This window comes from Capra hircus, chromosome 19 (genome assembly GCF_001704415.2).
Source record: "Capra hircus breed San Clemente chromosome 19, ASM170441v1, whole genome shotgun sequence".
Lineage (NCBI taxonomy): Eukaryota > Metazoa > Chordata > Mammalia > Artiodactyla > Bovidae > Capra > Capra hircus.
In genome coordinates this window covers 11,677,684-11,699,283 of record NC_030826.1, presented here as the reverse complement: position 1 = coordinate 11,699,283, position 21,600 = coordinate 11,677,684, and the positions used below count along the sequence as shown (strand labels likewise).

General features: G+C 37.1%; 1 protein-coding gene across 8 annotated transcripts in view; it reads left to right on the top strand.

The window, feature by feature from the left end:
• The window catches only part of BCAS3 (BCAS3, microtubule associated cell migration factor), a 592,226-nt gene that overhangs the window by 229,271 nt on the left and 341,355 nt on the right, over positions 1 to 21,600 (top strand). For all 8 annotated transcript variants that reach the window (XM_005693141.3, XM_005693143.3, XM_005693140.3 and 5 more), the window contains exon 16: positions 19,743 to 19,893. In XM_005693141.3, the coding sequence (XP_005693198.1) occupies positions 19,743 to 19,893 (151 nt within the window). The remainder of the gene's footprint in view (positions 1 to 19,742; positions 19,894 to 21,600) is intronic.

Sequence of the window (21,600 nt, the reverse complement as noted above, 5' to 3'; positions counted from 1 at the left end):
TGGTTGGTTTTATGAATCTGGAGTTCAGTGGGAAGGAACAGGCTGGGAATGAATGTTGAGAAGGCATAGATAAAGCAAGCCAAAGCAGGAGGAGATCACCTAGTAAATGAATGAGTATGAAAAGATGGAGATGTCCCAGGTCTGAGCCCTGGGGCCTTCAACTTTAAGTAGTAAGTGGCATAGAAAGACAGCCACACGTGAGAAATCCTAGAGGCCAAAGGAAGACATTTTTTTTTCCCTGAGAAAAGAAAGGGTGTGATTAATGTGTTAAATTCTGCCAATAGGACAATTAAGATAAGGACTGAGAAAAAGATAGAATACCATTGCATTTAGTCAAGAGAGGACTTGTGGCTTTGATAAGGGCAATTTTGGTGGAGCCCTGGGGGCCTGATAGGGGTGGATTTTATAAAGGATGGGAAGAGAGAAATTGGAGGCCATATTGACAGGCCTTTCAATGAGCATTGATGGAAAATGAGGAAAAGTTAGAGGGCAAAGCTGGACTAGGAAATGGCAACCCACTGCAGTATTCTTGCCTGGAAAATTCCGTGGATGGGGGAGTCTGGCGCGCTGCAGTCCATGGGATCCACAGAGAGTCGGACCTGACTGAGCATGCGTGCACTCACACTAGAGGGCAAAGAGACGACTGCTTGTGTTCTCTCATAGAAATAGGAAGTGAGTGTGGTTGCGGGTATTGGGAGCTTCAAGGAGACAGGCAAGTAGTCCTCTGGGAGATGAGGCATTCCCTGTACCAGTTAGGAAGTTTTTGCTGAATGAAGAAACCCTTCCTGGCACTATTATTTACGCTTCAAGCAAATTTAATTACTTGCTTTTGCTTTTCAGCTTCAGTCGACACCTTGTTTCTGCACCTGAGTTGCTTTCTGCTTATTTCTTCAGGTAAATGTTGAATGCATCTTGGCAGCTCAGCTCAGCTCGCAGTGTGCTTTCTCCCTCTTAACATAAAGTGCCTAACTCCAGTATGTGTTTCTTCTGTAAGTTCTTTATCTGGATTGATTGCTTACTGCTTTCTACCTATTATTTTTGATGATCTCCGTTATTAACTGTGGCTTTATTCTGGAGTCAGTTGGAGGACCTGCAGTCAGACTTCCTGTGGTGGAAGCTGGGTGACTTTCTGACTCCTTTAATTCAAACACAGTACTTGCTCTGCCTGTGCCTTAATTCTCTATCAGTAAAATGGGGATAATAAAAGTACCTCGCTTAGAGAGTTACTGTGAGGATCAAAGCATTTTGAATGGTGTCTGGCACATATGAAATAACTTAGGAGAAGATTACCTGCTGTGATTAGTTTCATTATTGATTTTGTTTATTATTGATGAGGTATATAGGACCTATTCACTATTCATATTTTTGTTTAGTACCTTATATACAGAAAAGAGAGTAAATGAAGAACTCATCCAATAATAAGTGACTGAAATATAATTGTGACCCTATTATGTATAGGATCTTGTAGCATTATTAAGCTCAAAATTAGTAAGTTGATTTCTGACATTGTTTCTTAATGTGTCTGAGTCTTTTTGACCCCATGGACTGCAGCATGCCAGGCTTCCCTGTCCTTCACTATCTCCTGGAGTTTGCTTAAACTCGTGTCCATTGAGTTGGTGATGCCATCCAACCATCTCGTCCTCTGTCTCCCCCTTCTCCTCCTGCCCTTAGTCTTTCCCAGCATCAGGATCTTTTCCAGTGTTCTTCACATCAGGTGGCCAAAGTATTGGAGCTTCAACTTCAGCATCAGTCCTTCCAATGAATATTCAGGGTTGATTTCCTTTAGTATTGACTGGTTTGATCTTCTTGCTGTCCAAAGGACTCTCAAGAGTCTTCTCTAGCACCACAGTTCGAAAGCATCAATTCTTTGGTGCTCAGCTTTCTTTATGTATGTGATACCATACATTAGGAAATATTGTTGAATAAATTAATCCATCCATTCTCTGTCCTTTGCATTTCTTTATTTTGCAAATTAGTTTTCCAGTTTAGATTCAAGAATATGGCAGTTACTATGTGATAGGTCTTTCAAAGAATTTGTTTTTTTCCTTTTTTTTTTTTCTGTTGCATCAACAGAGAGTTTGGATTCACTTCTGTGGTTCTCAGAGGTGTCTCCTTTCCATTAAGTCATAAGTCCTCAAGGGAATCATAGCTTCAGGCATCTGAATTCCAGATTCTGCTTCTTTCAAATGGAAGTAGTTGATAGGACTCTGAGTCCTGTAGATGGGGCCTCCAATTTCTTGGACTTGAAGTCTCTCTATTTTAATAAAGTGCTTCTAAGTAACTGGTAGCATCACTTTTCTTCTTGGCATCTATATGAGGCATTCTTTGTTTTTGTTAGAAACTCTGTTTATAGCCTTCATTTGATGGTTTATTGTAATTACTTACTTTTGTTGATCGGTAGTTTTCTTGATACAGACCACATCACAGTTGTAAATACAAAGCAACCACACGTTTCAACCTTATATAGTTTCACGTCCTTAAGACAATCAATAATAATGTGATGTTTCTTGACTTCTCTTTCCACATCACTGTTTACTTCTGGATTGGAGTTTCCATTTATATGTTTTAATTTTTGCCAAGAAAAATCAATCATGTGCACTGTAGCTCTGCTTTAAATTTTATGCCTCATATGACACAGAGTATATATATAGTGTATACATGTTAAATGGATAAAAATCTTCTTTTAGGCTATCATAGTTTAGTACCTTTTTTTTTTTTTAAACTGGTTGCATGTACTTTCTTGTAGTTCTGGTGAAGTTTCTAATTTCTTGTTTTTTTTTTTTTTTTTAATATCTTGTTTTAAGTCTATTAGTTTTCCTAGTGAGTTTTTTTCCTTATAAATTAGTTGATCATCTTTGTCTTTACATTTCTATGCACAAAAACTATGCATACTTAAATTATTTTTATGTCACTCCCTCTTATTTCTCGGAGAGGGCAGATGAGTTCTTTAGGGAAAGTAGATTGAAAAGAGAGGCCTTATAATAAATACTGTCCTGAAGACAAAGTGCTTCTATTTCACAAGCCCTAATTGAAGAAACCGTCTACTAAATAAAGATAGCATGATTTTTTAATAGATTATTTTATAGAGCAGTTACAGGTTCATAGCAAAATTGAGAGAAAGTTTAAGATAAGATAGTTTTGAGGAAAATAAAATCACCTATGGAATATATTTTAAAAACTCTTATATTATCTCTAAATTTTACTTTATATTAAATTTAATACAATAAAAACAAGTCTTTCTGACTATTTTATCTTTTGTCTATATCATTTGTAATATGGCATATTTTTCTCTCTTTTTAATTTTATTCCTTAAAATAAATTCTGGCTAAAGTAGTTATCAGTTGAAGCTAAATTGGTACTTTTTATTTTGCTTTTTACTCTCTATGAAATATTTTGTGTTTTCTCTGTATTTTAACTTTGGCAGGTCATAGACTGCAGGTTTCAAGTTTTGTTTTAAAATGGTTAATGAGACATGCCTCTAGAGGGCGATCTTTTCTAAACTTTCCCATGATTGTAATCATGGCCGCCCTGGCATGAACGTGGTGTTCTATGGATATTGAAGCCGTATAAGATTTTGTAATACCTTAGCTTCCTTTTTATTATGTTTTCTATGATTTATTCCTCAAAGTCTTATTACAGAATTGAATTTTTGAAATAAACTGCTGTCATTTATTATCTAGTTTTAGTATCTCATCCAGGTACCTAGCTCCTATGAATGAATTTAGGGAGTTGAATGAAGGCAAATGTTTTAGTTAATCATTGGAGGGAATGGTTTCTGTGTGTTCTAACAGTTCCTTTCTTTGTTTCTCTGTATATTGCTACTCAAGGATCTGTCTCTGTACTTTATGGGAGCAGTGATTACACGCCACTACTGAGGCCTGATGCCTTTCTGCTGACATTTGGAGTTTTATTTTTGTTTACCTATTCAATAAAATTTTTGTACCAAAGCAGTACATACATTTATTGAAAAGTAAAATGATATCACAATTTTATAATGAAAAATTGCACTCTCCTGCACCCACTGCTCCCACTCGGAGGCTTCAATTCTTGATAATTTATTTCTTGCTCTTTTGTTTTTTTTTGCCCCTTTCTCAAAATCATGTCAGTTGGATAATGGATCTCCTACACTGAACCCCTAACTTCCTTTTCCATTTTCTATCTCTTTGTCTTTTTGTTTTACTTTGAAAGAATATCCCCAACTTTATCTCCTCACCTGCTTATTGCATTTTAATTTCTACAGTATTTTTTTATTTCTACAGGTTTTTAAATTTCTGCAGTATGCTTTTAATATCCTTTTCTGTGAATGTTTCTTTATTATCTCACCCTTTTCTAATTCTATAGATGTAAAATTGTTTATCTCTTTAAAAGGTAGTTATAATTTTTGATCCATTTCTTTGCCTCCTTATAAGAGGATTTGGCTTATCAATTTGCAGGTAAGCTTAGCCTTAGTTTTCCAATGAGGAAGATAATTAAGTAGGAAAATTCTGATACCCAATGACCAGTGTCAGCAGGAGTGACCCAAGTAAATGGATTTAGAAATTATGAGACTTGGGAGTAGCAGCCATGAGCAGTCTTGAACTTAAGAATCTGAGCAGGAAGTAAAAACCTGACTGCTGGCTTGAAGTTTGCAAACTGTAGAAGGGTACGGCAAGTGGGGTCTGTGCTGTGCCAGGGTTACACACAAATAGAGACCATAATGGTTTCTGTTGAGAAATAGAAACTATAATGGATCTTAGCATAAAATGACATTTAGAATTTGGAGAAGGATGAGAAAAGGAAGGGGATTTAAGGTTCATTGAAAGAGTTATTAACATTGGATGATGTGTTTTTGCAGGTGAGAATATTGAAGCTAGAGTGAAGCACAGGAGTGAAGCTGTTTCAAATGGATAGAGTAGAGTTAGTGTGGGCATTGCCGTTGTTGGCAGCTTCAGACGAGACAGGCCGTTCCCTTTTCAGTGCTGAGAATCTTTCCTGGTCAGGAATTAACAAATGTTCAATAATATTTCACTCCTGTCTAATTTGGAGTGGATTAAAACATGTACACTTTGATAAAATCATGGATGAAAGAAAATATAAAGCGACAGTACTGTTAATTGAATATGATTTCCTGGCAGTAATCCAGCTGATTAAGTGTTTCTGCTAAGGCAGCAGAGTCGCAAGGAAGGTGGTAGAGTCTTCATTCTCAGGTGCCCAGGTAGGGTCAGGTCTCACTCTTCTTTGTGATTCTCTCGCTCAAGGACTTTTTCTATCAAAAGTAGTTTTTAATGTAAACAGGTAAATTCATGGTTTTTGCTTTTGGAGAAATACATTTAGAAGACAAAGACTTGAACTATTTATTAATGTTCGTAGGGTATACTTTGACTTTTTTCTTTTTCTTTTTTGATTGGTGAACAGTTCTCTCTCATACATTGTTGATAATTTAGGCAGCTAAATTGTGTATGGGTTTCCTGTTTTCTTCTTGAGCAGAACATGTAAGCATATTTTAGATAGAATGCTATTTAAGTGTTTTTAAGCTGGAAATAAAATATATGTGAGTAGAAAAGGTTTTATCTTCCCTTCTGTGAAAAATGCTGATTTGGCTCTTTTGCACAGTACTCCCATCTTTGTATGGTTGTTAAAATCTGTTGCTCTTTCCCATCTGAAGGAAGTGCATCTTTGACACTTCTCATGACCTGAGTCATGATGCTGAAGTAGAGCCAGAAAATATCCTTAATGGTCATGAGTTAAAAGAAGGAAGGCTTCTATGGAGTGGGGGTAAGGGAGCGAGAAGGAGGTTGTGGGGAACATCTTTGCTATTGCTATTTTGAATTATGTCTTTTTTATTATTAGGAAAGTTGCTTCCAGTGTACTGTGATAGTTGTTATTCAGCAGAAAATACTTGGATTTTAATATTTAGTTCTTCTTTCAGTATACGGTGTTTAACGTACTGGAAAAAGACCAGTTCTGCAAATGTTTTAATTATTTCGAGTCCTCCGAGTCTAAGAACATTACACCTTGAATCTGGCAATTTATTCAGTATTTTATCTTGTTACAGTGTTTGTTTTTATTTCAGTGCCAGTTCCCATTCTTGCACATCTTATATGTTCAGTTTAAATAATAGTATTATATTTACTGAATGATGCCGAGAAGTTTCTATAAGCTTTTTCCTTTGTCAGTTAAGTGCTTCTGTTTGCTCTGTTGACATGATATCATTGCAAGATATTTAAGTATGAGAGATATGGGTGTAGTATATTTTTAAAAAGCATTTCAATGAGGATTTATTTATACTTTGGAGAACTCATTTAATCCCAAATTCGGTTTAAGTGATGTCAGATTATGGGGTTTTTAGTTCTGGGGATTTTTTTCACTATATTAAAAGTTTTCACTTCTAAGCACTTACTCCCAAAACTCTGCTTAAGCTCAGTTCAGAAGACTGGGAAATTTTGAGGTTGCTTAAATTTGTTAGATTTAGGAATAATGTGAATCTGAAAGCAAAAATCCCAAGATCTTTTTCCTTTATTCTTCTTATTTATACAAAGAGTTTGTTTTGGTCCCTCTAGTGTTAAGTATAGTCCATTTAGCGTTAAGTATAGTCCATTTACTGTTTTGATTTTTCATTGTTGAAAGAGTGATAAACTACAATCCTAATGTTTAAAATGAATTAATAATTGCTGAAACTTCTAAAATATTAAGAGAACCAGCTCTTACAAATGTTCTTCATCTCAAATCTTAATATGCTGTAAGAATAATAAACTAAGGTAATGAACTTCCCAATTATGGGGAAAGATTTTAAAAATTCATTTTGTAAATTTGGGTTGGCCCTGTGAACAGATTGTGCCAGAAATAGAGTGGAAAGGAAATGTAGACAAAACATGTTCACACAATATATTTAATTGCCTGTCCCCATACACATTTTATCTCTGAAAATTTCTGGAAATATTTCTGTTTCCCCACATTTGTATTTTTATGAATGTTGTTTCTAACTCTTGATCTCATCTCCCTTTCTAGGCTTATTTTTGCATTCCAAGGCTCCTCGTTCTCAGACAGCTTTAGAATCTTTTAAGAGTAGTGTGGACTGATCTTGTTCTGCATATAGTTTGAGCAGCAGCTCCTTTTGACTTTTAGTTTTTACATACACATTTTCTAAATTTATTGAGTTTTAGATTTAAGGAAAGAAAAACACATTTACATGTAACAGTGGTGAACACATTAAGGTAATAACTAACTGATGAAAAAGTATTCAGATGGAAAAAGAAACCATCTAGCAAATTGTATATTTGATTATTTGTAAATTTATACCTTGATAACTTTAATAATTAGTGCAGTTTTAATTCTCCAGGATGTGAAGTTTTAATTCTCCTGACATTTAATAAGCACTAGTGTGAAGTTCCATGCAGCTCCTTTGTATGTGATGGGAAGAGTGATGACAGTATCATTAAAAGCCTCAATCACCATCTTGCAAAAAAAAAAAAAAAAAAATTGGATTCTTGTTTTCAAGTCAATTTTGTGGGTATTCTCCTATTTTTCTACCCTCCTATCCCTCCCCAAAGTACCTATAGTTATGTCTCTTGTGCTGTGAACTGTCTACTTGAAAAAGCAACAAGTGTTTTTGCTTGAAATGCATAAACGTTTTTACAGTATCTTTGCTTCCCCACCTATTACTCTCCAAAAAGTTACAGGGAGAGCAAGTCAGTACCGAATCAGAATTGGCCTTGAACACTTCCTATCTTGCACTTTGTCACCAAAGCTGTTTGCTTGTTCTGTTAACAGTCTTTTAAAAAAATATGGATGCATTATTCATTTTCTCCTAATTGTGTGTGTTCTGCTCGCCTTGGCTCCTGTGAACAAGCATTGCTTCCGCCCAGTTTGGTATGTGGGTCAGAAGGCGCTGTTTCTCACCAGGGCGCTGCTGTTTCCTCTTCCTACTTGAGTAGATTACAGATTATACTGGAATACGCCTGAGAAAAGGTCAAAAAGGAGGTGAAAGTCCTGGAACTGCAGCTGGGAAGCTTGTCATTCTCATCTAGGAAAGGGGAAAAAAAAAGAGAGAAAGAAAAAGAGAAATAGACACTCTCATGTCAGCTCCAAGCAGCCCACAGTCAGGAAATTCCCATTTGCACAGGATACTTTTTATATATTCGGAAAGGACTTTATTTGGTTTTGATTAAATAATTATCGAGTGTTTAGCTGAGAAAGCTTTAATGTTAAATTAGATGGCAAGCCAGAGCTCAGTACGTTTTTAACTTTTCAAAGCCTAGATTTTAGTGATTGTTTCAAAACAAGCTACCATTGTACTCCTTTTGACAGAGTCTAGAAGTTAGGAGCTTTTCAACTACAGAGTTAACTTGGTTAAACTCATTGGTATATTTTGGAGTTTTATCCATGTCGATTCCACAGCGGGATATTAAAAGCAGACTGGACGTTTTGGTCTTCTGTGCAAAGCCAAGGCACCAAAAAATAAGCCCCGTATGAACTTACTGCCAGTTTTTATTTTGGAAAGACGTGATGTTGAGTGTGAACCATCTACCTCCGTGAGGTCTTAGAGCAAGGACATTGCTGGAAGGAGGACAGTCATGGGATGTTCGGTAATAGAGTTCTTGCTGTAGAATTGTCTTCCAGGATTGGCAGCCTGTCACACACTCTCTGGTTCTCAGTATGCCTCATTGCTCCAGGTGCACAGCATGAGGGTTTAAAATATTAGGGGACCAAGGACGCTGAGCGGGGGCTTATATCCCAGAACAAGAGTGGGTCCTGTGAATGGGAGATGAGAAGAGAATTTGAAACTCTTGTTGGAGTCTCATTTTATATATGTTTCTGTTGTAAAGCTTCTGAAAAATGGAGTGCCTAAAGGAGACAAGAGTGTGTCCAGTCATCAGCTCTGCCTAGTGTCCTTTTGCTTTTTTCCACGTGAATCTCTGCCATTTTTGTATTTATCCCTGCATCCCTAATGACAACAAAAGACAATGCTTCTTTATCCTCCCCCCTCTCCATTTGGTCCACTTGTTTCCATTGTAGTTCTTAGTTTCTTATACCTTCTGTTCCTAGAATCTTCCTTAAACCCTCATTAGCAATAATCTGTAGCTTGTGCCTCTAGAAACCTGAAACAAAAAGTTTTCTCTTTCTCACTGATGTGATACTGTTTTAAGGTACTTTCTCATCTACAGCTCTGATCCCCTGATTGCATAATGTTATTTTAACTGCTCTTATTTGCCTTTGTTCACAGCATGGTAGGGTAGGGAAATTTTTTTAAAGGATGGGAAGGAAGCCTGTAATTGCATCTATGTCTTATTTTTCCTCTTCTGGTTTGCATTTAAGAAGAAATACATGTGTACACACAGATACACTGGTATTAACTTTAATATTTAACATAATCTGAGGTGGTCAATAATTTCAGCTCTTGCCGGCTTTAGAGATTTCTCGTGGCTGGCAGTTTGCCACGTTCACATGTTCTCACATCACTGCGTTCAGAAGCTAAGAATACCAACCTGGCAGCTTGTGTAGGGAGGGTAAAGATAAAACAGAAAGGAGTCTAGCTTCGCAGCCACATACCTGGGAGTTGTTGCTGATGTCTTTTCCACAAATGTTCAAGTTTGTCAAAGCCCAGTAAATCTTGGAAAGTTTATTTTCCTTGTAGCATCTGTGTTTTATAATGGGTCTTTTAATTTGTTTTTACTTTGTCTGCAGGGATTTCTTTTGTCCGGAGTTTTCAGACTCTGTCTTTTTTTTTTTTTTTTCCTGTGGAAGTGAGTCCATTAATGATGACTGGTTTGGGAATATACCTCTGCAAGGCTGACCTGACAGGCTGCCGCTCCAGCGCAGCAACAAAGACCATTGTTATTTTCTGTCTTTACTTTTATCCTCAACTTCATCCATTTTCCCCCTGTGATTTTACAGGGTAGAGTGTGTGAAAACATATTTTGGGACCATGCACACATGATAAGGTGGCATTTTGAAGTTAGCAGCATTTTTTAGTAAACAGAGATCACACCCTGTCCACCTCACACACGGACAGTGCTGTGTACTCATGAGGAGCCTGAGAGTCCTTTCCCAAAGTACTTGCAGGTACTCTTCATCCAGAAAGCAGAACGGGGGGAAGAAAAGACCCCACAAGGTTGTTTTCATAATTCCTTTTTCAAAAATGCCAACTTGTACAAGGAAATACAGAAAGTCAGTAGTTAAACCCCAATGTGAGCTGTTCTGGCTTAGGACTTTGTAATGTTAAAAACAATAATAACCATTAACAAATAAACAACTGAAAACAGAATATCATTGCTTTAAACATCAAAGGATGTTTTGAACACTCTGATTTTTAAATGATTTTCTGTTCGCAAGTAGAATTCCTGCTTTGAGAAAACCATTTTATTGGAACTTGGGATTTTTTTTTTTTTCCCCCAAGAGAACGCCGTCTATCTTGGGGACTGGTAAACCTCTAAAGGATCAAAGCTCTGGTGGATTTTGTTAAAGACCCGAAAGCCTGAAGGCTTATGGAAGTTTATCTGTATAGAGTAAGCCCAGAGAACTGGGATGAGAGTTTTAGAAGAGCTTATTTTCTCATGAGAGTTTTGGGACTTCCTCTGTTTGGATGTGCCAGAAATACTGTGAGAATATCCATTCTCATGGCATTTGCCACTTACAGGTCTTATCCCAGCTGGGGGTTGTAAGTAGAATGGTGTGTGAGATATTGTATGTATTTCACAGTTTTATGAAGCCCACTACTAAAGCTGCAGTTAAACAGCCTCTACTGTTTTCATTATACTTACATAGTAAAGTATAGTAAAGAATGGTTGGTGAAGGTGACATTTAGAATTGACATAGTGATTCCTCACTGATCTCAGACATTTTGAATTTTAAGGTCACTATCATATGTGTGCTTAGAAGGTGAAATAAAGAAAGGGACACTGTTCTCCCTCTCCATCCAAAGGAAAGCTGAAGCATAAGCTGGAGGGACATACTTAAGCCAAGTCCAAGGTTTAGGATACTATGAGTTTCTTCTGCTAAATCTCATTATAGTAAGAAGCCTCAGGCTTAATGAAAAATCCTGGCTCGGAAATTTAGGCTTGATGTAACCATAAGGGAGTGGCTGAAGATCTGTTCTTAAAATTACCAAACCTGTGCTCCTGGTCAACCTGAGACTAAAGCGAGTAGTGAAAGCGATAGATTCTAGCACCTTGCTATCTTCTGAAGTACTTTGGGTTCCCTTCAAAATTAATTTTCTTTTTCGATAGATCATAGGGTTGTATTTTCCTGTACTTACTGGATATGAGAAAAAATGTATTTCCTTCATTCATTCAACAAACATCTATTGAGATGTCAACAATTAGTAAGATGCTGATACTATTCTGGAGGAGTCTTTAGTTTTTGCGGAGAATAAATCTGGAGGTTTGTTAAATTCTAGCTGCATTTTCCAAGAAAATCCATGACACAAGGAGGTGATAGAATCATCTTTAAATAAAGACTTTGAGCAATTGAAAGGGGAAGAAAAGATCATTATACTATTTTTGTGTATTAGATTCAATATGAACTTTCATTTTAAAATTTGGTATATTTTTATGTATAAATCATTATATGTGAGATGATGAGATTTCTTGTCTATGTGAGTTCCCTCATTTTACTAATTCCCGAATTAATTATTCACACATCTCTCATCCATTATTTTCTAGTTGGAAATTAAAGATGGGAAGATATAAGTTCCTGCCTCTGTACTCAAAATTTGAAACAACAATAATAAAAATATCTCCTTCCTTTTTTTCCTGAGACATTTTGAGGATGTCTCTCATAGCATGCTTGCTCCCTTTAAATTCTTTAAAGTCTTTCTATCTTATTATGTTATGAATTTTAGGAGTCCTGGGATTTGTTCAGCCTGGCATAGAACAGGTCCTCATACCAGTAAGGCTCCAAAAGTGTGAACTGAAAGAATGAATGTTGAATTAGTCCTTTGCCTGGTACATTATCTCATCTTGTTAATGTCTTTTTAGCCTCAAAGTCCTTAAGTCTGTGTTCTATATCCATTACCATGATCATTTCCTGTTACTGTACCCATTGTTTATCCCTTTCCAACAGCAACAACAAATCTGATTTTTTGCCTCTTTAGTGAAGCTGCCCTATTGAAGATTGTGATGCTGTGCTTAGTCACTCAGTCATGTCCAACTTTGCAGCTTCATGAACTGTGGCCTGCCAGGCTCCTCTGTCTGTGGGGATTCTCCAGGCAAAAATAGCAGAGTGGGTTGCCATGCCCTCCTCCAGGGGATCTTCCCAACCCAGGAATCAAACCCAGGTCTCCTGTATTGCAGGCGGATTGTTTACCAACCGAGCCACGAGGGAAGCTCTTTGAAAAGGTGATCTTCAGTAGAAGAGTTACCAGAGTTAGCAGCTTTCTCTCTGAGTTTGCCTTTCTGAACCTTGGTGTTGTTGAACACATTTTTTTTTTTTTCATTAAAGCCATTTTAAATAAATTACTTGCCACGTAATAAAACATAAGTCAGACACTATCCCTATTCTTATGAACATAAAATCTACCCAGCTTACTTTACTCTTTCAGATGCACTGGGTTTCAGAGGTTCCATCATGAATGGAACCAAGAATAAAAGCTCATAAATACTTGGGTGTCCCAGAAGACTGAGAAGGATAGGTGTGATGTACCTTGAGGTTGTTTTTATGCTGGTGGGGCAGTGAAGGATTTTAAGTCAACCTAACCTAACTAAACCACAAGATTTGCAGCTTCTCAGTGAAAAGCTTCACTTTCTAGACCTCTCATTGTATCTCTTAAGTTCAGTGTTCTCAAAATCTGTGCTGTTCCCTTGCTGAAGAATTTAGGTACCTAAATTTAGGTACTTCCACTTCAATTGAAATATTTCTTCTAAAACTGAAATATATTTTCTTCCCATTGCTTTCCATTATAATTCTCTCTCTAAGAGATTTCGTACTCTTGCTCACATCTGTGGCATCACTTTACAGTCTCTGCTCTTCATGTTATCCTTCATCCTCAGAATATTTCTTCTCTCCTGCTCTTACCCATATTTTATCCATCGTTTAAAGACTAAGTCATGTCCCATCTGCTCCCTGATATCTTCTCCAAATAATTGATCCCATGTGTACTGATCTTTAGTACCAGGCAATTAGCACTTAATTATTCCTGTTTCATGCATATTAGACTGTAAGCTTTGCAACAGCAAAGAATGCAGTCCTCACAGAGTATGATCTTTGGCTGAGACACTCAACAAATATTTGACTGTTGTTGTGATGTGTGTGTGTTAAACATAGGCCTTGAATTTCATTAGCTTGTGACATATTTCATGTTGTGGCCTGATTTCAGCTCCAAACAGTATTCAAAGAAATTAAAGGATACTTACAAAAGTGGGAAGATATCCCATGTTCTTGGCTTGAAAGACTTAATATGCTTAAGATAGCAATACTTCCTATACTGATCAACAGAGTCAGTGCAATCTCCATCAAAATGTGAACTGGCATTTTTGCAGATAATGACAATATAGGTAGAAGTTTTATTGGATATGATGATCCATCAAAGATTTGTAACAGACTACTGTTAGAAACAAAAACAACTCAACCTGATTTTACTATTTTTTCCTATCTTAAGTCCCTTTGAAAAACAGTTATTTGCTGTGACAGAGATACTTCACAATCCTTATTCTTTCTTGGGAAAAGTTTTCTTGGAACAAGGGTTTTGGGAGTTTTGAAAGTTAAAGTATTATCTTCAAGGAGTTCTGTGTGTCTGTATTTAGGCAAGGATTTATGTAATGGCTATTTTAGAAACCATCCCGATATGGCAGAATTTCAAAGCATTACAGAAATCAGAAAAACAAACACACTGATCTAAATTTTCTAATTCCATGTGGCTTGTATCTGAAGAGGACGTTGCTAACGTTACCCTAACGTCTGCCTTTACGTTTCATACTCTTCTCTCTGGGAAATTTGTAGCTTATTTGGATTTTGTAGCAGTAGGCTTACAAGGTGGTGACACCAAATAATATAGAAGTAATAAATGCCCAAAGGGTGCTTCTCCTCTGCAGTGTAGTATGTTCCCTTCTGATATTCTCGTCTCATTCTTATCGGTGACTGTGTATATTTTATTTTTATCTTCAGATAGCAGAACAAATTGGTGTAACATATCAGCTCAACAAAATTTAGCTCAGTTTGTCTTTAGGCCAGGATATCAGTTGAATGGAAAAATGAGAGATCATGGATCCCGCTTTGCCTCAGACTTAAAGTATCTCAGTATATAAGTAATAGACATTGCTGGTACTATTTTGAGGATGCTGGTTAAAGAAACAAACAAAATCGAAATGCATATTTGTAAGGTTGTAGTAAATGTCAGTTAAACTTCAGAGATTTTGTTTCATTTCCTTTCATTTGTTTCATTTCATTATTCTGTTTTAAAAAATCATATTTTCTACCTTACACTAAAGTTAGCTATATCATATAAATACTGTGAACCATGAAGACATATGTTATTTCTGTAAGTCGCTGGCTTTTGGCTGTGGTGGTCCTTGCTGCTGCACGGGCTTTTCTCTGGCTGTGGCGCGTGGGGGCTGCTCCAGCTGCAGCGCGTGGGCTTCTCACTGCAGTGGCTCCTCTTCCTGAGCAGCACAGGCTTAGCGCACGCAGGCGTCAGTAGCTGCGCCATGGGCTTCAGAGCACAGGGTCCATAGTTGTGACACGTGGGGCTTAATTGCTCTGTGGTGTGTGTGATCTTCTCGGATCAGGGATCGAACCTGTGTGTCCTGCATTGGCAGGCAGATTCTTTCCATTGAGCCTCCAGGGAAGTCTCATTATATTTTTGTAAGAGTAAAATATAAAAATCAAAATGTTTTTAGATTGAATTTTTATAATAAGAATGTACAAAACAAATTCATGAAGTGGAATTTATTAAAAAAAAAAATTCCGCTTGTTAAAAGATCTGTAAGAGAACAAAAAGACAAGTCAGAACAGGGTAAGAAAATATTTGAAAATCATATCTAATAAAAGGTTTATATCCAGAATATATAAAGAACTTTTAAAGTTTGAGAATAAGATCCATAAATAATTTCTTACATTTTTATAGTCATTTCATTTTCAGCATGGGTGCCAGGATAATCCTCTGGGTTGGGAGAGAATATCTTTTCAATAAGTGATGCTGGAACAAGTGGATATTCAGCATTCAAAAGAACTGAAGTTGAACCCCTTCCTCACATGATTTATAAAAATTAATTCAAAATTAGGGACCTAAATGTTAGAACTAAAAATATAAAACTCTTTGCAGAAAACATAGCTATAAATCTTTGTATATTTGGCCTGGGCAGTGTTTTTTTTGGTATGACAACAAAAGCATAAGCAACTAAAGAAAATATAGATAAATTGGACTTCATCAAAGTTAAAAACTTGTATGTTTCAAAGCATACCATGAAGAAAGTGAAAAGATGACATAGGAAGGGGAGAAAATATTTATAAACCATGTTTTTGCTAAGGGATTTACCTTCTGAGCTTAACTCTTATTTATGACTGAATTTATGACTGAACAATAAAAAGACAACTCAATTTTGGGCAAATGTTTTGAATAGACATTTCTCCAAGAAGCTATATAAATTAACTAAAATGTACATGAAAAAGATATTTAAAAGACTCAGATCAAAACTACAATGAGATACCTCTTCACACCCACTAGCATGGATAAAATAAAAATGATAGACCACAACAAGAGGTGTTGAGGATGTGGAAAATTTGGGGCCCTTGTACACTGGTGTAGCCATAGTTTATCAGTTCCTCAAAAGATTAAATATAGACCTAACTGTTCCACTCCTAGTCATATGTACCCTAGAAAATTGAAAGCCCAAGTCCACAAAAATACCTATGTACTAATGTTCATAGAAGCGTTATTCATAGTAGCCTGTTAAAACAACCCAAATATTCATCAGCTGGTATAAACGTGGTATATCCATACAGTACAATATTATTCAGCCATTAAAAGGAATGCACTGTTGACACATGGTACAACATGAAAAGCACTCACAAAAGGCCACCTTGTATGGTTCCATTTATATGAATTATCCAGAATAGACAAATCTATCGAAACTGGACAGATTCCTGTATCAAAAGCTGATGGGTAGGGAAAAGAAGAGTGACTGCTAAGGGTATGGACTTTCTTTTTGGGTGATGAAAATGTTCTTAGATTAAATAGCGATCCTAGTATCATTCTGTAGAATATACCAAACACCATAGAACTGTATACTTCAAAAGGATCAGTCTTATGGTGTGTGAATTACATTTCAGCAAAAATATTAACCCAGTTTTTAAAATTGGCAAAAGCTTTACATAGGTATTTTAACAAAGAAAATAAATGGATGACAGATAAGTTCATGAACCACAACAACAGCAACCTGTTTGGCCCATATTTGGCCTGGAGAAGGCAATGGCAACCCACTCCAGTACTCTTGCCTGGAAAATCCCATGGACGGAGGAGCCTGATAGGCTACAGTCCATAGGGTCTCGAAGAGTCAGACATGACTGAGTGCCTTCACTTTCACTTTTCACTTTCATGCATTGGAGAAGGAAATGGCAACCCACTCGAGTATTCTTGCCTGGAGAATCCCAGGGACAGAGGAGCCTGGTGGGCTGCCATCTATGGGGTCGCACAGAGTCGAACCTAACTGAAGCAACTTAGCAGCAGCAGCCGCATATTTGCCCAGAATGGCTGAAATCAAAATGAGTGACAACACCAAATTCTATTGTGGATACAGAAGAACTCGAAGTGTCATATTTTGCTGGTGGGAATGTGAATGGATCATTTCCTTTGTCAAAGTGTTTCGCTTTTTCTCATAACCTTAAACATATAATTATTATCTCCATGCAAACATTCATATACTATGATCAGCAACTCCATTCCTAGATATATGTTTTAAAAAACTTCAGTTCAGTCGCTCAGTCGTGTCCGACTCTTCGCAATGCCATGGACTGCAGCATGCCAGGCCTCCCTGTCCATCACCAACTCCCGGAGTTTACTCAAACTCATGTCCACTGAGTTGGGGATGCCATCCAATCATCTCATCCTCTGTCATCCCCTTCTCCTCTCACCTTCAGTCTTTCCCAGCATCAGGGACTTTTCAAACGAGTCTGCTCTTTGCATCAGATGGCCAAAGGATTGGAGTTTCAGCTACAACATCAGTCCTTCCAATGAACGTTCAGGACTGATTTCCTTTAGTATTGATTGGTTTGATCTTGCAGTCCCAGGGACTCTCAAGAGCCTTCTCCAACACCACAGTTCAAAAGCATCAATTCTTCAGTGCTCAGCTTTCTTTATAGTCCAACTCTCACATCCATCCATGACTATTGGAAAAACCATAGCCTTGATTAGACAGACCCCTGTTGGTAAAGTAATGTCTCTGCTTTTTAATATGCTGTCTAGGTTGGACATAACTTTTCTTCCAAGGACCAAACGTCTTTTTATTTCATGGCTGCAGTCACCATTTGCAGTGATTTTGGAGCCCAGAAAAATAAAGTCTGACACCGTTTCCACTGTTTCTCCATCTATTTGCCATGAAGTGATGAGACTGGATGCCATGATCTTCGTTTCCTGAATGTTAAGCTTTAAGCCAACTTTTTCATTCTCCTCTTTCACTTTCATCAAGAGGCTCTTTAGTTCTTCTTCCCTTTCTGCCGTGAGGGTGGTGTCATCTGCATATCTGAGGTTATTGATATTTCTCCCAGCAATCTTGATTCCAGCTTGTGCTTCTTCCACCCCAGCATTTCTCATGATGTACTCTGCATAGAAGTTAAATAAGCAGGGTGGCAATATACAGCCTTTACGTACTCCTTTTCCTATTTGGAACCAGTCTGTTGTTCCATGTCAGGTCTAACTGTTGCTTCCTGATCTGCATACAGATTTCTCAAGAGGCAGGTCAGGTGGTCTGGTATTCCCATCTCTTTCAGAATTTTCCACAGTTTATTGTGATCCATACAGTCAAAGGCTTTGGCAGAAATAAAGCAGAAATAGATGTTTTTCTGGAACTCTTTTGCTTCTTCGATGATCTAGCAGATGTTGGCAATTTGATCTCTGGTTCCTCTGCCTTTTCTAAATCCAGCTTGAATGCCTGGAAGTTCACAGTTCACGTATTGTTGTAGTCTGGCTTGGAGAATTTTGAGCATTACTTTACTAGCATGTGAGATGAGTGCAATTGTGTGGTAGTTTGAGCATTCTTTGGCATTGCCTTTCTTTGGGATTGGAATGAAAACTGACCTTTTCTAGTCCCGTGGCCACTGCTGAGTTTTCCAAATTTGCTGGCGTATTGAGTGCAGCACTTTCACAGCATCATCTTTCAGGATTTGAAACAGCTCAACTGGAATTCCATCACCTCCACTAGCTTTGTTCTTAGTACTGCCTCCTAAGGCCCACTTGACTTCACATTCCAGGATGTCTGGCTCTAGGTGATTATCTGGGTCTTGAAGATCTTCTTTGTACAGTTCTTCCGTGTTTTCTTGCCACCTCTTCTTAATATCTTCTTCTTCTGTTAGGTCCATACCATTTCTGTCCTTTACTGTGCCCATCTTTGCATGAAATGTTTTCTTGGTATCTCTAATTTTCTTGAAGAGATCTCTAGTCTTACCCATTCTATTGTTTTCCTCTATTTCTTTGCATTGATCGCTGAGGAAGGCTTTCTTATCTCTCCTTGCTATTCTTTGAAACTCTGCATTCAAATGGGTATATCTTTCCTTTTCTCCTTTGAATGTCAAAAAACTTACATTCATACAAAAGCTTGTGCAGGAATGTTTATGGCAGCTTTATTTGTAATAACCAAAGCTGGAAACAAATGTCTTTTTGCCAATGACTGGATAAACAAACTATAGTACTTCCATACAGTGAGATTATATTTGGGAATAAAAAGGAAGGAATTGATACCTGTAGGAAAATGTAGAGTGGTTGAATCTCAGATGCTTACTGGCAAGTGAAAGAGGTAAGACTCAATACGGTACATACTTCATTTATAGAACATTCTGGAAAATGCAGAGCCATGGAATGGGAGAAAAGGTAAGTACCTAAGAAGAATTTTGCTTATTGGTGAGATGGGAGTAATTTCTCTCTATGCAGATCAGATTTTATTCCAGTTTGTTTTTCCTGGTTGTTAGTGAGCCATAATTCTTATTCTTTTTATTTTTTATATTAATGCGGTCATAAAATAAAAGATTGATTCATGATTTTTAATTTTATGGTGGGTAGTGTTACATTTTGGGAGGAAGACAGTGTTTTTGCCTGTTGATTTTGGTCAGTTTCATCCTGTGCCTCTCATGCTATTCTCTGTGGATATACATCCTTATGCCTCATGTTTCTTCTGCCCTCTGGAGGCTTTATAGGTTGCCATGGCTGGAATATTCTTCCCCTCTGACTCCCAAACTTGTTAAGGAAATGTTCCCTGCTTACTTTAGACTAATTTAAACCTTTTCTTTTTTTTTTTTTCTCTCTTTCTATCCTATATTTCTTTGTAACACCATAAAATTCAGTTTTATGCCAATTATTTGTATAACCATTTAACATCTACCCAATTCTGTATCCTCCAAGCCTCCATCCTCAAAGGCTACAGTCTCTGTTCATAGTCAAGTCATGTTTGGTATTACTAGAGTCCTTTGTTTTTTTTCCCCCCTTCCATATAGTCATGATTCTTTTAGAATCATGTCTGCCTTTGATAATTTTCTTAAAAGATTAGTGGAGCCAGTGCAAATCCTGTCAGAGAAGGAAACTTCTCTTGGTGATGCTTTTCTTTTCTCTTTTCTCTTCATAGGGAAGCTCAACAGCCAAGACTCCTACAATAATTTTGCCAACAACAACCCTGGCAACCCTCGACTCTCTCCTCTCCCCAGCCTGATGGTGTTGATGCCTCTCGCCCAAATCAAGCAGCCAATGACACTTGGTACCATCACCAAACGAACAGGGTAAGGCCTCAGGCTTGATACTTTTTAAATAGCTATTTTAGAGGATTAAATACATAAAAATAAAGCATACTTTTTCTTTGGGTGGTTTTGATTATTTTCTTCATCCCAGCCCACATGAGACTTAATGTCAGCTGGTTAAGTAAAGTATAGAACTTGCGCAAACACGTTCATGCACAGGCGTGTACACACACATTCATAGGAAAAAACCAAGCAGTGACAAGTTGTGAGAACTAGTATTGGCTAATGAAAACCAGATCCATCTACTCAGTCTTGTAGTTCCTGCCTTGTGGCTTTGTCCGAAAGTAGCACAGTTTCATTTTCTTGATTTTGTGGACATGACTTGGATTTATAATGGCCCCCAAATTTTGACTAAGGAGAGAGAACTTAATATGACAACCATGCTTCTGATACTTTGAAAAAACATCTATATTGAGGTACCATTTACATATAATAATCTGTCATTATTGTTGTGCTAGGTGGTAAAGTGCTGACATGAGATACTTTTGTAAGAAGAACTACTCATTCTCAGGGACCAGGCCTTTGAGCTCTAGATTTCACTGTGACACCGAAATTGACCCTTTGTCTAGTGGAGTGGTGTTTCCTATGAAGTGATCCTATTTTGAATGTAGAAATTGAGTTTGTGGTGTATTAAGTGGGGGAGGGTGGGGGGAGAAGCTGGGAAACAGCAAACCTAGCTCCAAAATCTGACATCTTGTGATACAAATCATTTGGCCATATTTTTAAAAATTGATTTCAGCTTTTTAACCCTTCAGTAGTAGCTTAAGTAGAATTTTTACTTCCCTTTCCTCTTCTAGTTTCTTTATTTTAAAATAAATAAGAGTCACTATGAATAGTAAAGGGGTTACGAACTTAAATGTACAGGTAGCTGGCTTTTTTCTTTGGATAATGATATATTTCTGGGATATAGAATCAAATAAAAATGGAACTAAATCTTGAATCATAATCTTAGTATTTTTTCATTCACAGATGTCAGTGCATAATTCTACCTTTTTTGGTCTATCTTTCCTGAATATAAGTGAAAGAACACTCAAAATTGTTCCTACTGATTTTAATTTTATTTCTAAGATAGTGACTGAAGTTCTATGCCTGAAATTGTGTGATGTTAGAATTTAATTCAAACTATTTGTGGAGAGAATTAGAAAGTGAGTTTTCTGGGGGCTTCCCTGGTGGCTCAGATGGTAAAGAATCCACCTGCAGTACAGGAGACCCAAGTTTGATCCCTGGGTCAGGAAGATCCCCTGGAGAAGGGAATGGCTACCCACTCCAGTCTTCTTGCCTGGAGAACTCCATGGACAGAGAAGCCTGGTGGGCTATAGTCTGTTGTTTCTCATAGAGTTGGTTATGACTGAGTGACTAATACACACTTAGAAAGTGAGCTTACTTTTGCATATATTTGAAATTTCCCATGATAAAAAGATAAACTCCATCACACCTCTTTTACTCTCCCTCTTGCTGTTCTTTCTGTTTGTCCTTAGATGGGTGGGAACTATTTATCATCTAGTCTCTTCCTAAGCTACCATACTGTATGAACTTACATAACTTTTATGTTTCCTTTTCTTTTTAAAAACTTGATTACAGTTCCTAGATTTTTTAGAGCATGTGTATTATGTTTCTTGTATCCTAGATAATTTAATAATTATTTATGAATGAATTAAGTGATAGGAATTTTAATTGTGTGCTTTGAAA